Source organism: Erythranthe guttata, chromosome 14 (genome assembly GCF_056151865.1).
Source record: "Erythranthe guttata isolate IM_541 chromosome 14, IM_541, whole genome shotgun sequence".
In the NCBI taxonomy this organism is placed as follows: Eukaryota; Viridiplantae; Streptophyta; class Magnoliopsida; order Lamiales; family Phrymaceae; genus Erythranthe; species Erythranthe guttata.
In genome coordinates, this window is record NC_142546.1 from 20,381,254 (window position 1) to 20,396,332 (window position 15,079).

General features: G+C 37.8%; 2 protein-coding genes and 1 long non-coding RNA gene across 5 annotated transcripts; 2 read left to right on the forward strand and 1 right to left on the reverse strand.

Moving 5' to 3' along the window:
* Positions 1 to 443: 443 nt before the first annotated feature.
* LOC105977295 (uncharacterized) lies at positions 444 to 3,138 on the reverse strand. Its single transcript, XM_088812789.1, has 3 exons — positions 1,788 to 3,138; positions 532 to 1,676; positions 444 to 464 (listed from the first exon to the last, which is right to left on the reverse strand). Exons 1-3 carry the CDS (start codon positions 3,136 to 3,138, stop codon positions 444 to 446), a joined length of 2,517 nt encoding a protein of 838 aa, XP_088668915.1.
* A 4,564-nt stretch (positions 3,139 to 7,702) lies between these two features.
* Positions 7,703 to 8,225, forward strand: LOC148765402 (uncharacterized). The gene is made up of 2 exons (XR_016029959.1): positions 7,703 to 7,827; positions 7,930 to 8,225. It is a non-coding gene; the product is annotated as an uncharacterized LOC148765402 (long non-coding RNA).
* A 1,020-nt stretch (positions 8,226 to 9,245) lies between these two features.
* LOC105950232 (transcriptional corepressor LEUNIG_HOMOLOG) lies at positions 9,246 to 14,643 on the forward strand. Of its 3 annotated transcripts, none has more exons than XM_012973579.2 (17): positions 9,246 to 9,533; positions 9,876 to 9,925; positions 10,007 to 10,087; positions 10,492 to 10,589; positions 10,794 to 10,903; positions 11,021 to 11,178; positions 11,273 to 11,403; positions 11,763 to 11,809; positions 11,891 to 12,022; positions 12,167 to 12,217; positions 12,323 to 12,356; positions 12,421 to 12,527; positions 12,624 to 12,767; positions 12,978 to 13,133; positions 13,257 to 13,376; positions 13,525 to 13,722; positions 14,185 to 14,643. In XM_012973579.2, the coding sequence occupies exons 1-17, from the start codon at positions 9,378 to 9,380 to the stop codon at positions 14,326 to 14,328; spliced, it is 1,917 nt and encodes a 638-aa protein (XP_012829033.1). In that variant the 5' UTR covers positions 9,246 to 9,377; the 3' UTR covers positions 14,329 to 14,643. The 3 variants fall into 3 exon arrangements, with proteins under 3 accessions (XP_012829033.1, XP_012829032.1, XP_088669967.1); XM_088813841.1 differs by having other exon boundaries at positions 9,480 to 9,533; positions 9,876 to 9,935; XM_012973578.2 differs by lacking the exon at positions 12,624 to 12,767 and having other exon boundaries at positions 9,267 to 9,533.
* The last annotated feature ends 436 nt before the right edge of the window (positions 14,644 to 15,079 follow it).

Below are 15,079 nucleotides of genomic sequence, written 5' to 3' on the forward strand. Positions count from 1 at the left end.
TGGGGATGCTAGGTACGACTTTAGCTCTGTGAATGCCTTTTGACATGCCTCATCCCACTCAAATTTCTTTCCTCCCCTTAAGATTTTGAAGAAGGGTAGGGCCTTGTCCGCTGATCGAGAAATGAATCTATTCAAAGATGCCAAACAACCGTTAAGCTGTTGGACTTTTTTGATGGATGTTGGTGGAGGCATGGAGGTAATTGCTTCGATTTTTGCGGGATTAGCTTCGATTCCTCGCTGTGAAATCATGTATCCCAAAAATTTACCACCTCGAACTCCGAACGAGCATTTGAGGGGGTTGAGTTTCATTTTGTATTTTCGCAAGGTAGCGAAGCACTGATCCAGATCGGTTAGGTGATCTGAGGTTTTGACACTTTTGACGAGCATGTCGTCGATGTACACCTCCATATTTTTACCGATCTGATCTGCGAACATTGTGTTCACTAGACGTTGGTATGTGGCTCCTGCGTTTTTTAATCCAAAGGGCATGACTTGATAGCAGTAGATGCCTTGGTCAGTGATGAAACTAGCCCTCTCTTGATCCTCTGGCGCGAGTAAGATCTGGTTATATCCTTGGTATGCATCGAGGAAGCTGAGGAGCTCACACCCCGAGGTCGAATCGATGAGTTGATCGATTCTGGGTAGAGGAAATGGGTCCTTGGGACAAGCTTTGTTGAGGTCAGTGAAATCCACGCATAACCTCCACTTTCCCCCAGGTTTGGGAACGAGTACCACGTTCGACAACCATTCAGGATACTGAACTGGTCGTATATGACCCGCGTCTAGAAGTTTAGCCACTTCTGCCTTGATATGCTTGTTGCGTTCGGGTCCAAACGTTCGTTTCCTCTGTTTGACTGGCTTCATCCTCTTGTCGACGTTAAGCCGATGTAGGGCTACCTGAGGGGGAATGCCCGACAAATCTTGGGCTTTCCATGCGAACACATCTCCATTGTGTCGCAGGAAGTTGATTAGTTGCTGCTCCGTCTCAGGATCTAAATCAGATCCGATGCGCAGGAGTTTGGAATCATCTCCAGGTGTGAGCTCTATGAACTTAAGCTCTTCGACAGCCGCTAGCTTGATGCTATCGTCTGGTACACTGATGAGGATTTCTTTATTGTCCTCAATGATTGCATTGACCCACTTCCGTTTGTCGGATTTTTGGGTATCGTCTCCCTTTCCGGGCGGTTTAGGCTTCTTTGAGGGTTCTCGTAGGGCCCTTGCATAGCATTCTCGAGCGAGACGTCTATCTCCAAGCACTTCTCCCATTCCATAGGGAGTAGGGAACTTCCACTTCTGATGGTAGGAGGAAGGTACTGACTTGAATGTGTGGATGGCTGGCCTCCCTAGAATGATGTTGTAGGGTGATGGCCTGTCGACGACGAGGAACTTGATTAGTTTCGTGATTCGACAGGGGTCTTCCCCTAAAGAGACAGGCAGCTCCACTTCTCCCATGGATAAGATGCCTTCTCCTGTGAATCCTTTCAGGGGTGTGGAGACGGGACTAAATCGGGCATTATCTATACCCAGCTGCTTAAAAGCGTGAAGGTACATGATGTCAGCCGAACTTCCACCGTCCACTAATATCTTCTTGACCAAGAAGTTGGCCACCGTTGTTGTTACGACCAATGCATCGACATGGTCTTCATCTGGACCTTCGAGGTCGGAGGAGTTGAAGACTATGCTGTGATCAGGTCTTCGTATTTGATATATGCGTTCGGATGGAGAAGCGCGTTCTTGATTCATGCGCGCTGATCGAGCGAGTGTGCGTCTTGCATTCTGTGAATCGCCTCCCGCTGGTCCTCCGGAGATGAAGGAGATGATTCCCCGGGTAGGCTGGTTATCATTGTTATCTATGTCACGTCGGTGACCCCCATCTTCTCGTCTTTGTTGTTGATCTCGATTGCTATCTCGGCGTGGAGGATCATCACGGCGTTTATTTCGCGGCTTATCGACGTATTCGCCTAAATGGCCCTGTTTGATCAGCCTCTCAATCGCCATTTTAAGTTGTGCACATTCCTCCGTAGTATGCCCTTTGTCTTTATGGAATCGACAATAGCGATCCGATTTTTCTCGCTTTGCATTAGGCTGCATAGGACGTGGAGGCTCCGCTAAACCTCTCTGTTCTATCACGTGAAGGATTTCAGTGAGGCGAGCGTTTAACGGAGTGAACCTATTGTAGGAAGAGGAGGGTTGGCTTGGAGGTGGAAGTGGTGGACGTCGGTCATCACGCCTCCTATTGTCCTGACGGTCATCTTCCCTTTTCCTTTTAGGGGGAGCGTGGGTGGAAGCTTCCTCTATCCTGACGTACTTTTCGGCTCGGTTTAACAACTCCTCTAGGTTGCCTGGTGGTCTTCCGGCAATAGATTCCTTGAATCTACCCGGTTTCAAGTTCTGTTGCATAATCCCTGAGAGCATGTCTTGCCCCACACTGGGGACTTCATGGACGGCTTCTACGAAACGTTTGATGTAGTTGCGGAGTGTTTCGTTGTCTCTCTGCACTACAGAGAAAAGATGAGCTGGGGTCTTGGCGTATTGTTTGTTGATGGCGAATTGGTTGGTGAATCGGGTCGACAACCGAGCGAAGGTGTCAATGGACCCTATGGGTAGGGAGTTGAACCAATTCATTGCCCTCTTGGAGAGAGTGGTGCGGAACATCTTGCACATCGCCGCATCCGTCGGGCCGTATAAATCCGCCATGGCACTGAATTTCTCAATATGTTCCTGTGGGTCGGTGGTCCCTTCAAATTGAGGTAACCCCGAGATCTTTACTCCTTGAGGTAATACCTCGTTGAGGATCTCTATGGTGAAGGGACTGCGTCTTGCTGGGAGAGGCATCCTCTCACCCATTTGATTATTTGGTTGGGAGAAAAGGTTTTGGCGAGACACTCGGCTGTTTACCTCGCCTTCTCCCTCATTAAAGAGAGGGATTCTTGGTGGCGATGCATTCCCCCGTAGGGGTGAGCGCCGACGTTGTTGTCTAGGCTGTGCTCCTCTGTGATTAGTAGATAGCTGCACTCGGGACCGTGGGTCCGACGTAGAGGAAGAGACGCTTATTTGATTCTGGATCGGCGGTGGGGCCACTGGTGGTGCTATAGGTGGAGCTTGTGCTGGTATCGCATTGGGAGCGTTTGCTCCCATCGTGGCGATATATTGAGTTACGGCCTCCGTGGCGGCGCGAGTAGAAGCTTCCGCTATCATACGTTGGAGTGCGTCCTCGGTTATCTGAACCGTTCGAGGAGCAGGGAGTGGTGGATCGGCGAGTGGTGGGTCCCGAGGGGGGATCACCTGAACCTCGCGAGGTGGATCTGCAGTACGTGGGGGAGCTGGCTCCGCGGCACGTGGAGGAAGTTGCTCCGCGGCGCGTGGAGGAGGTGGGATGCCAGATCCTCCACGGGCGGGGAGGTTATTAGCTGTGTCGTTTTCTCTCCGAGCTGATGCCTCAGGAGGATCTTGTTGGCTACGTGATCAGGTTTGCATCGTTCCCACAGACGGCGCCAAAATGATGATGCTAAAGTGTAGCTCACCTAGGATGATGTAGAAAACAAGCAGGGAGAGCAAAGCTGATCAGTAGCTAGTCAACTCGATGCTCCTGAGGTCCCTGCGAAAAGAGCACACGTGAACTAAGCCGGGGGTTGATCCGGCGGAAACCCCTCCGACGCTCAAGTCAGATGTACGGATCGTAGAGAGAGTAGAGAGAATAAAACTCGAGGTTAATCGTCAATAATGAGAACGTACCTTTCTAAATGAGTAAAACACCTATTTATATATCGGTAATTGGGTTGGGCTTATTTTGTTGGGCCCAAGCCCTACTTTGAAGTTATTTGGGCTTTCGTGTAATGGGCTTAATTAGATAATTTTGGGGGCCCATTGGGCCGGCCCATTTAGGTATATTATATATATATATATATATATATATATATATATATATATATATATATATATATATATATATATATATATATATATATATATATATATATATATATATATATATATATATATATATATATATATATATATATATGTACATATATATATATACATATATATATATGTACATATATATATATATATATATATATATATATATATATATATATATACATATATATATATATATATATCTATATATATATATATATATATATATATATATATATATATTTTGTGGTTGGCTAGAGTTTAAATCTGATTCTCTAAAGAACATAATAGGTATTCTATGTGACCGGTGGGGGTATGTCAAATTTTGAAACAAAATCATGGATTTTACCAAATGCTATAAATCTCTTTGATAGTTAGTTCAATATATTTCTGAAAATGAAGGGTCAATCAAATTATACTCTAACATATATAATTAACACAAGAGTTGTAATATTTGCAATTTAAAAAATGTAATATGATGTATGTTATACACTAACTACTTGATTTCATTCAAAAATCAAAACTATAACAATTAGTGGACAATTTTGAAACAAGTTCAAGAATGATATTTCTAACTAAATTACAAGAGAGTGAACATTATCTTTTTTTCCCCCTCTAACTAGTTATTATTCAATTAAAATTAAATATAATCGCTATTTATACACATGACAAATAGATATTAATTATAATTAAAAAAATTATTATAGTTAATTAATTTATGAGAGAGTAGCAGAGTTATGTGAAGCTACAGCCAATAAGAGCTGTTCAACCACTGCATTATAACCACCAAGTTATTGCATAATTTACTAACCTTCTGTTGGCCACTCAACCAACTCAGTAAATACGCATTATATTTGCAGATTTAATTTTATTAATTTGTCGTCGTACCAAAAAAGCAAAGTATATATGTACTCCACTGATGCCCGTTGGATTATATGAATATGAACAGTTTTATCTTTTATTTCATCCAACGGTTGTGGATGCATCGGTGTGCTGCACCTGTCCGCATCAGATTATTTTTTTCCCTGTGTCTCCATTTTTAGGGTTTATTAAAGAGAGTAGTCTTATCTGTGTTTTTTTGCAGTCTGAAACTTCACTCCTGGAAGGTGTTAATGTAGTGTCAGCGTATGGGGTTAATAGCTGGAAGTTGGTATACTCCATTAATTTTTTTTTTCTAAAATTAGGGTAAATTACAAACACCCCCCTAGGTATGGTCAATTTACAAAAAAACCCCTCTTGTTTGGATAATTACATCTATCTCAACTATGATTTTTTCTTACACCTCCACCCTTATGGTGTCAAATTCAACATAATCATCTAGATTTCGTGGAATGTGCTCTAGTTTGTACTCGTTTTGTGTGAAAATACAGTTTCTGAGGCACCACAGTACAATCTGATATATACAAGCCAAAAAACACATATTATGATCATCTTGCTTCAAAATGTAGATTTCGATTGGGATAAAACGGGTACAAAACTGATACTATTCCATATAATCTCGAAGATTCCACTAAATTTGAGGAGTTGAGGGGGTAGTTGTAATTATCCAAACAAGAGGGGGTTTTCGTAATTTGACCATACCTCAGGGGTGGTTGTAATTTACCTTTTTTTAATTAAAATGCAAACTATAGCTTTTGATTTTATTTTCAAACACCTTATTTTTTTCTATTTTAATAGTGTTTTTATTAAGTTTTCATGTACAAATAAAAATATGTTTCATGAATTGATTAAATTACATTTCTATGTTAACCTATATATGCAAGTGTTATAAAGTATAAACTATGTAGCACAAACATGGAAATGGCGACACGGGGAAACGGGGAAACGAGCAGGGGAAAACGTCATGTCTGAAAAATGGGAATACGGGAACTTGAGGGAAACGAATAAATATTAAAAATATAGAGGTATATTTATAAATATGCTAAGTTTTAAATCGAAATAAATAAACAATAAAAATTGAAATTACCCTCACTAAGTTTTAAATGGAATCCCTCAATTTCGTAGAGAATCTAGAACCACATGAAGCATATATACATTATAGTCCTTCTATTTGGTGGAGGAAGGGCGTCGCATGCTGGGTCATTTTGAAGCTTGCCGCAAGGAGTCAAGTGGAGAAGTTTGTCTATTTGGTTGATTTACGTTTTAACCCCACGTGGGGTCCTTCTGCAATTTTCGTAGTTGCTGCAACCATAGGAATAGAAGTTTTTCCTTATTTCCTTTTTTACCCCTTTTTGGGTCTGCATTGTAGTAGACTCGATAGGGTCGCTTCAGAGTTCTTATTACCATTGTAGGGGTACTATTTTTCCATATGTTACGCCCGCAAGGTTTTAACGAGGCCCCCAAAATGCTTTATCATAATGGAATTATAAAATCCTTTTTTGGGCAAAAAAATTAAATAAATAAAAATAAAAAGTTTTAAATATCCAATTCATGGGGTATTGTGAATGATTTATTGGGTTTTAAGGGTGTAAAGTGCTATTAATTATTTTAGAGGTGCAAAGTGCCAAAATGTTATACTTTAAGGCTGCAAAGTGGAATTAAGCCAAAACTAAACTACAAGTTCTAATCCAGCGAGAATTTCCAATAATATTGCATACAGGTCCCCAGGTGGGGGTCAACATGAAATAAACGGAAATAGGCAGCCCTACCCAGCGTTCCTCTTCAAACACATTCGACTATTGCATCCATGCCCCGAAGTGGGGATAAAAACGCGAATTCCACTTCCCTGTCACCTTGACCCATATGTAGCTATTCATCATCATAAACGAAAATTTGCTAAACCAAGTTTATCGCTAATATAAGAAGCCCTCGCCTCATGCAATAAGCTAATCCCGGAGAAGAACTCTTGGTTTGATTTGTAGGTATAAGCCCAGTTAGCTAAACGATCCGCTATCATATATTCTTTTGTCGAAACATATGAAGAAACTTATGAGAAGACATCACCTCTTGCATTTATAATCGATGCACGTAGACCAAATCTCATGGTTCCTAATCGCATTAATTACCAATAACGAGTCTGTTTCCACCGTAACCGACAATGTGCTTGTATAGTTAAATCAATTATTTCTTGTATCTTAGCTTCCTCTACGTTAGCGTACACCAAGTCTCATCAATTGTGAGATTTTTAATAATTACACACACACACACATATATATATATATATATATATATATATATATATATATATATATATATATATATATATACACTCGTTAATATATGCATTTCACTTAGATATAGCATAATATAAACTTAAGTAGCTAGAATATGAAAAAAAATGAATTGAGTTAAATACAAAATCCTTCTAATAAATGTATTGATTTGTAATTACACATAATATTCAGTAATATGTACTAATTACATCCAAAGTCTTCAGATTGGTCAAACGTGACTAGAGCAACGGCTTCGTACAACCTACACATGATGAAATACACTATGTACTGTAGATCTATACATAATAACATACACACACCCATATATATGTGTACATAATTATTTATATAAATCAACGATTTAAGACTACATAATGTATTTCATCTGGTGTAGAATCTCCAAATTGCCCTGGAGCAAAGCACCACCATAACACGGAGTGATATGTGTATAATTTATTAATTTTAACTGGCAAAATATCAAATACTCCAAAATTCTGGATTCGGTCAATTATCTTTTCAAAAGATTACAATTTATGACGTCATAAAAGGCATCTTAATAACACGAATTAAATAAGAAGATTAATCTAGAATAAGTGAACGCTAATCGAGTATTAATATAGAGGGGAAGGGGTTAATTAGTTTCACAACAAATCAAAACAAATAATGGCTTCTAATTTACAATCTCTGATTTTTATGATTCTAGTTGTTCACATGGCGCTGTTCTTCAACTCAACCACCGGTGAAAAAAATTCAGGTAATTTTATTTATATCAATATTATTTATTATAATTTATTATATTTAATACTAAAGAAAAAACATAATTAGTTAGAGAAATAAAATTGAGTTTTAATTGCAGAGAAAAAACCAATAAATACAATCCCAATAGGGATGTGTTCTCAGCACCCGAACTGCGATAAGGATTGCACTGATATCGGGTATGACATCGGCATCTGCTCCGATGACTGTGCTCCGCCGTCTGATCAGTGTTGTTGCTACGGCGGAGATCATTAAATTATATTTTTATTACTTTTATTTTTGTCGAAATAATGTAATATCTTATTGATGTACATATATATAAATTTATTTATATGTATGTCATGAAAACTTGTTAACGAAATAGATTGGTCATTATGGTAATTAGTCGAATGTGAATCTGAATGCTCGATAATTTTATGATATTTTATTTTCAATAATGGTGTACGGAAAAAAGTATATCAAATTAGAGGTGTAAATGAGTCGAATCGACTATAAAAGTTCGAATATATTCCGTGTTCAGATTTTTTAACCCCTAGTTCATCTACCTTAAGAGATGTCTTTAATTTTATTTAGTTCGAATACTGTCAATGATTGTTATACGATTAAAAAGACAAATTAATTTAAAACTGACTAACATATATAAACTCCAAGAGGGGCCGCCGCCCCTACAGAAAAAAAAACATGATTTAATTATTTCCTTACATGTCCGATATAATCAATCGGATTTGTTATAAACGAACTTTTTATACTGAAAATAAACAACAAAGCACCTTCCATATCTATAGAGGATTTTCCGTGGACACGAAAAAATATCACTATATGGAAAAATCGAAAACAACATTTGAAACATTATATGACAAGATTAATTCAAGAATCGTAGAGCCATGTTCTTTCGATTGCCGATTTCAAGCTTCCTTTTTCTCCATATGATTGCTCCTCAATGCTTCTTCCTTGGTTTTTTGGGTGCACGTTCCACAACAGTACACACTTGGAGAATTAGATGTTACACCTAATTATTTACTTCGGCTGGATTTGAATCGTAGATTTAATAAAATAATTACTCATTAGTACATATACACATGAGTTTGTGTGCGGTTATGTGTAGGTAAATATACAGTTCAAATTCACCCAATGTAAATAATCATGTGTAGTATCTAATTTCCCCACACTTACAGAGAAAAATGAAATCGTTCACTTAATCAGTATATAGGTGATAGATGGTCAGCTAAGAAGAATAATTGCAAACAATTTAATATTATATGATTTTTTTTCTTAAAGTAATTTCGGTTCGATTTCGGTTTCGGTTTCGATTTCTGTTAGTCCGATTTTGGTTTCAATTCGGTATATAATAAAATTCGAAAAATATAATACAAGTCAAACTGCTTAAACTACACAACGGCCAGTTTGGGAGCACTCTGTTATGAAGCCGTTACCCCGTTTCCCACTTCACTAACAATAAAGCAGCTTGACATTCCCAACCCATGCACCAAACCTCATCCCGAACCTCCAGTCCCCAAGCGATACAATTCCCAGCCTTACTCCGAGCCTATGAGTCTATATATACATCTCCAATTTGATTATCGTTCACAGTTCCCACACCCAAGGCTCCAGATACCTGCACGATCAGCTATTTTTCTTCTCTCTCTACCAAGTTGTGCTTCCATCTTCACTACAATTCGCTGCTTCAATTTGTTCTTTCTTCGGGTAAGATTTTAGATTTTTGTTTAATTGGAAAAATAAAAAAAAAATCAAATTGAGAAGCGCCGCCGCATCGTTGTAAATGTACTGAATCGTCGGATTACATTCAGAGTCACGATTGTTGTGACGAATTCGATGAGTTTTTTTTCATTTTCTGGTGCTTTTTGACACACGAACTTGCGCCATTAACAAGTGAATTGTGAAGAAAAAGCGAGTGTGTGTATAATAAATATATTTTTATTTTTTTATTTTTTTATTTTTCCGAACGATATTTTGCTTTGGCTTCGTCGGAATTATGTGAATTTAACTTTATTTTATTGTTTGTGTTGCGAAATTTGTTCGACCTAGGGTTTTCGCGTGGGGATTGTTGACGTGGAGTGTGATCTCTGCCATTGTTGGTGGGTAACTGTAAGATTTCTCGTTTTTGTGCTTCAGTTTTGATTAAAATGCATATATGTAATTCTTCTTCTTGGTTTCAGTGCGAGACAAGTGTCTGACTGGAGAAGAAATTTTGTTGGAGAAACAATCATGGCGCAGAGTCATTTGGAATTGGATAAGCTGTAATGATTCTTGACTATTTAGTTTGTATTATTGTCTCTTTAAATTTACACTCGGCGTAGTAAAGAATGGGAACCAACATAATCCTTTCTATTTGGTGTACTGTGTGTGTGTGTGTATGAATTTCTTCTTTTGGCGAAAAATTGGGAAGTACTCTAGTTATGTAGATGAGTTCATGAGAATAGGAAATCAATAATAAATTCTAATAGGTCGGAACACTGTCTAAAAATACTTGCGTTGGTAGGTGTTTCAGTCGGAAGATTTTCTTCTCTATGAGTATTTGCTTCACATTGTTCTGGCAGGCTGACAAAAGAAATCAGTTGGACTGTGTGTGTATTTTATTTAAATAGCAGAGGGATCACTGCTGATTAAGACTTCTGTTTTTTTCTTTTTCTTTTTCTTCCAGGCTTAATGAATACATTCATAACTATTTCTTGAAAAGAAAATTGTATAATTCAGCAAAAGTTTTCATGACTGAAGCGAAAATTGATCCAGGTTATGAAGGTAAAATTTTCATTCATTTTGCTATAAAATTTGATCTCAGCTACTGATCCGATGGGTGGGATTTAATCTAATATTGGTTATGAAGTTCTATTTTTTATGCTCTCGAACATGGTCAGAAAAACCGAGGTAAATTCTGCTTTTAGTTTCAGAAAATGCATTCCATGGATGATATCTGAATTTTTTACAATTAATTGGTGTTTTTAGCTATTGATTCTCCTGAAGGATTCCTTCTTGAATGGTGGACTGTTTTTTGGGAAATCTACCTTACAAGGGCAAATGAGAATTATTCTGAACCAGCTGCAGCTTATATAAAGGTATTTCAAAGATATGCAGTTGGTTTTGGTTCTCTTATTTCATATTTTTTATTGTCTCATGCCGTAATTGTATATATGGAAAACATCATTTCATTTGTCATTTCCATCTATATTTAGACTCAACTATATAAGATGAGGGAGCAACAACAGCAGCAGCAGCTTCAGATGCAGCAGTTGCAACAGATGCAGCAGCAGCATCCAGGTGGTCCCATGGACTCTGAAAGAATGGATGAAAACAACATTGATTCAGGGACACAACAGATGGCACCTCTCAAGTCAGCATCAAGTTAACATTGATTTTTGTCTCATTCGACTATTGTAGATCTTTACATTTTTTTTTTCATATTATTTCTGGTGGGGATGATTCAGGCAGTTGATACAAGGAAATACTGGAGGCATGTCTGGAGCCATGCAGCAAATGCAAGTAAGGCCGCAACTGGCTGCATCATCAATTTATGGACAGGCAATTCTTCAGTCGAAATACGGACTTGGTGGTGCAGGTAATAAAATTGGTGTTCCATAAGCTCTTCGTGTCCTTTCTTTTAACTTTTCTCAGAGGGAGTGAGAGAGAGAGAGAGAGAGAGAGAGAGAGAGAGAGAGAGAGAGAGAGAGAGAGAGATTGCTATATTGTTAATTTTACTATTTTCTAGAGTAGCCAAATATTTATCGTGTAAGTTCAATTACACAGATTTTAAGAACTTTTGTAATTTTCAAAAAGCCTCTTTAGGTATCCAAGTATGTTCCCGAAAGTTATCTGCAGTTTCTTTGTTTCTCCATCTGAATCTTAGGTTGGCTCTGATATTTTTGGCTATTTGACTCATTGTAATGGGAATTATTATAAATTTGATTCTTGTTTCAGGGTTGAATCAAGTCAGTGGACTTTCACTGAAGGGTTGGCCCCCGACAGTAAGTTTTTTCTTCTTTAGCTTTCAATTTTTTGTTTGTTGAGGAGTAATCTCGAGTGCTGATGCTTTCAAGATCGTACAGGGGATCAACCAATTAGGGACGAGTTCGGGTTTACATAAGCCCAACCAGCAGGCTCTAGCACAAGCTCAGATACAAGGGAACTTTGGAAATTCATCTTTCAGAAATTATGGATCTCCGATGCAATCAGATTTTGTAAGCAACATCTGTCCATTTAACGCTATAAATTTTATATTCCTGTGCATTTGGGGATCTGATAAATTCTTCATATTAAAATTCTTCACGTTTAATCTTTTCAATATGCTTCCAAATTAAAAGTTTGTCATCCTAATGCAACAGTCTTCCTCTCAACAACAGTATCAGTTGCAGCATCCACAACAAATGCAACAGGTCAGTTCATTCTTGTGCAACTTGTTGGCTGCACAATTTGAGTAATCTATCAGTTGATTCCTTAACTTATCTAATGATGGAAATATGTATGGCTTTTTAAAACAGACTCATGCTGAGCACAAAACGGAGACTTCTAAAGGTGGTCTTATATTATGTTTCTCCTGCTTAGTGCAACAATTTCACATGACTTGTCTTATTTGCAGGTTTTTCATTTAGAGAAGTTGGTTGCATACGAGCAAAAAACAAAGTGACTTGTTGCCACTTTTCACCAAATGGGAAGTGGTTGGCTTGTGCCGGGCTTGACAAAAAGGTATAAGTTTCAATCTTATACCCAAAGTTTCATGTTTTTGGTTATTGGCTACATTTTCCTTCTGATTTCACTTATACCTCTTGGCTCTCGAATTAGGCTGTTTTTTGGAATATGGATACTTTGCTAACACATACCACCACATATGAACAACATCAAGACTCAATTACGGATGTTCGCTTCCGGCCAAATTCTACTAAGTTTGCGACAACTTCATTAGACAAATCCGTGAGAATATGTGATGTAATGATATCATTCCTTTAATCTTATATTTTTTATGCCTTCGTAAAAAGCACAAACAACACATTGCTTTTAAGTTTCAACTCCCATTCTAATCTCCCAACACACTTCACCAATTCAAAATAAAAGATCAAACGTAGGAGTTTGTATGCTGATAAATCTGCATTCATTTACTGAAATTACGAGTACTTACTCTATTTAATTATTGTGCAGCCAAGCTGTTGTCTGCATGCTTACACAGGTCATACTTCCCATGTCATGTCCCTTGACTTCCATCCTAAGCAGAATGATCTTTTCTGTTTCTCTGATGGTAAACACGAAATACAATATTGGATTATGAACCCATTTTCACGCGCCCGGATTTCCAAGGTTGGGGGCGTCTAACTCTGTTATTTCTTTTTTCCTTTTTGTGTCGTTTATCTTCTTATCCAACATCATCTGTGTTTTTAGAGGTGTAATTTTGAAGTTAATCTACCCGTGTTTCATGCACAGCAAGAAGGCAGTGGTCAAGTGAGGTTTCAACCTATAACTGGACAACTGTTGGCAGCTGCATCAGACAAGTTGGTTTCCATATTTGATGTTAAAACCGACAAGCCAACACACTCTTTTCAGGTTTGTTCATTATATTTACATCTCGGTGAGGAGTTTAAGTAGTTAATGCGATGTTTAGTGCAGTGAGTAAACTTATAATTCGCTGTATTTCCATTATATTTATTGTCGCCGTTCTTTGTTATGTTAAAAGTTTTGGTGATCTGTGTAGGGGCATTCTGGTGTGGTCAGTAACATTTGCTGGGATGTTAATGGAGACCACTTGGCTTCTGTGAGTGAGGACTGCGTTAAAGTTTGGTCGTTAAGATCTGGAGAGTGCATCCGTCAACTCAACTCCGTTGGGAACAAATTCTACTCTTGTGTTTTTCATCCGAGTTATCCTTCTCTCTTGATCGTAGGAGGATTGGGGGTAATCATCTCTCTCTCTCTCTCTGTCTCTCTCTCACACACACACACACACACACACACACACACACACACACACACACTCACACAGACACGTTAAATTAGTAGGCCGTTTGCCATGTAGGTGTTATATTATTACGGACATGCCATCACTTCCTGGGGTTTTCATATATTAGTGTTGGTTGGTTATGAAGTGAATAACTGAAACTATGAATGGCATGTATCTTTTTTCCTTGTTTAGCTATTAGTTTGGGACAATGAAAAAAAGGGTTTAAGCTATATGGTGAACTATAACTTGGTTTTAGAATTTCCCCTTTATTTCAATTTTTATTTTTTGTTTCGAATACAGTGTATCTTCTTTCCTCTGATATACCTCAGGCTTGTGATGGCATGTTCTCTCACAATCACACATTTCACATTTGTGAGATTAATTCCTAATGAATATGCTTGATGATGATGCATGCAGTCTTTGAAGTTGTGGGCAGTGGCGGAGAACAAAACCATGACAGTCCCTGCACACGAGAACATAATTGCAGCTTTGGCACAGTGCCCTGTGACAGGAATGATTGCCTCTGCTAGCCACGATAACTCCGTCAAGTTGTGGAAATAGTTCGGGATTCGCTTGTCGGGAAACTTCATACATATCTGCAAGTAGAGTTTCATGGCCATCTTGTAAGAAATATATCATTTGATATCACCATAGATCTTATGTACATAAAAATCATCATCAATGCATATAATATGACCACAGATATACCAGATTAGTTTTAAAATTCTGACGAGTGTTTTCGTTGGGTGCGGTGTACAAATTTAGAACAAGTTTTACGATAGTGTTAGTCATTGTTCATTCTGAATTAAAATTTACATGATTACATTGAATCCAAAATGTCCTAATTTTGAATGAATACCATGCATTTTGTTCAAACTGTTTAAAGAATATTTAACAGATGCCATGAATGGTTCTAGTTCTATTTCATTGGTATATATATATATATATATATATATATATATATATATATATATATATATATATATATATATATATATATATATATATATATATATATATATAAAATAATTAAAAAAAATCGATTTTCTAAAATTTGTGGGGAGCAATGACCCCGGTCGTATGTTGGCTCCACCACTGCCGAGATGTACGTACGTGGATGGTGCTGTTGGCTAACACATCTTAATTAATTCAATTGCAGGCTAAACTTAAGCAGCTTGTATTAATGTCCAAATAAATTATAATTTCATACTAATTAATATTTATTTATAAAATAAAAGAAAAAACAAAAAAAAGGCATCCCTAATACTCGGTCAAGCTTGCAGTATTGCTTCCACAAATGGGTTTTCATCAA

Excerpts from the sequence above, each read along its gene's own strand:
- LOC105977295 (XM_088812789.1), bottom strand. The coding sequence starts at position 3,138 with ATGGGAGCAAACGCTCCCAATGCGATACCAGCACAAGCTCCACCTATA. Across the intron at positions 1,677-1,787 it reads CTCCGGAGGACCAGCGGGAG|TCTTCAACTCCTCCGACCTC; the intron begins GCGATTCACAGA and ends ATCACAGCATAG. Across the intron at positions 465-531 it reads CGCCAGAGGATCAAGAGAGG|GAGCCACATACCAACGTCTA; the intron begins GCTAGTTTCATC and ends TAAAAAACGCAG.
- LOC105950232 (XM_012973579.2), top strand. The coding sequence starts at position 9,378 with ATGAGTCTATATATACATCTCCAATTTGATTATCGTTCACAGTTCCCA. Across the intron at positions 10,088-10,491 it reads CATTTGGAATTGGATAAGCT|GCTTAATGAATACATTCATA; the intron begins GTAATGATTCTT and ends TTTTTCTTCCAG. Across the intron at positions 11,179-11,272 it reads CAACAGATGGCACCTCTCAA|GCAGTTGATACAAGGAAATA; the intron begins GTCAGCATCAAG and ends GGGATGATTCAG.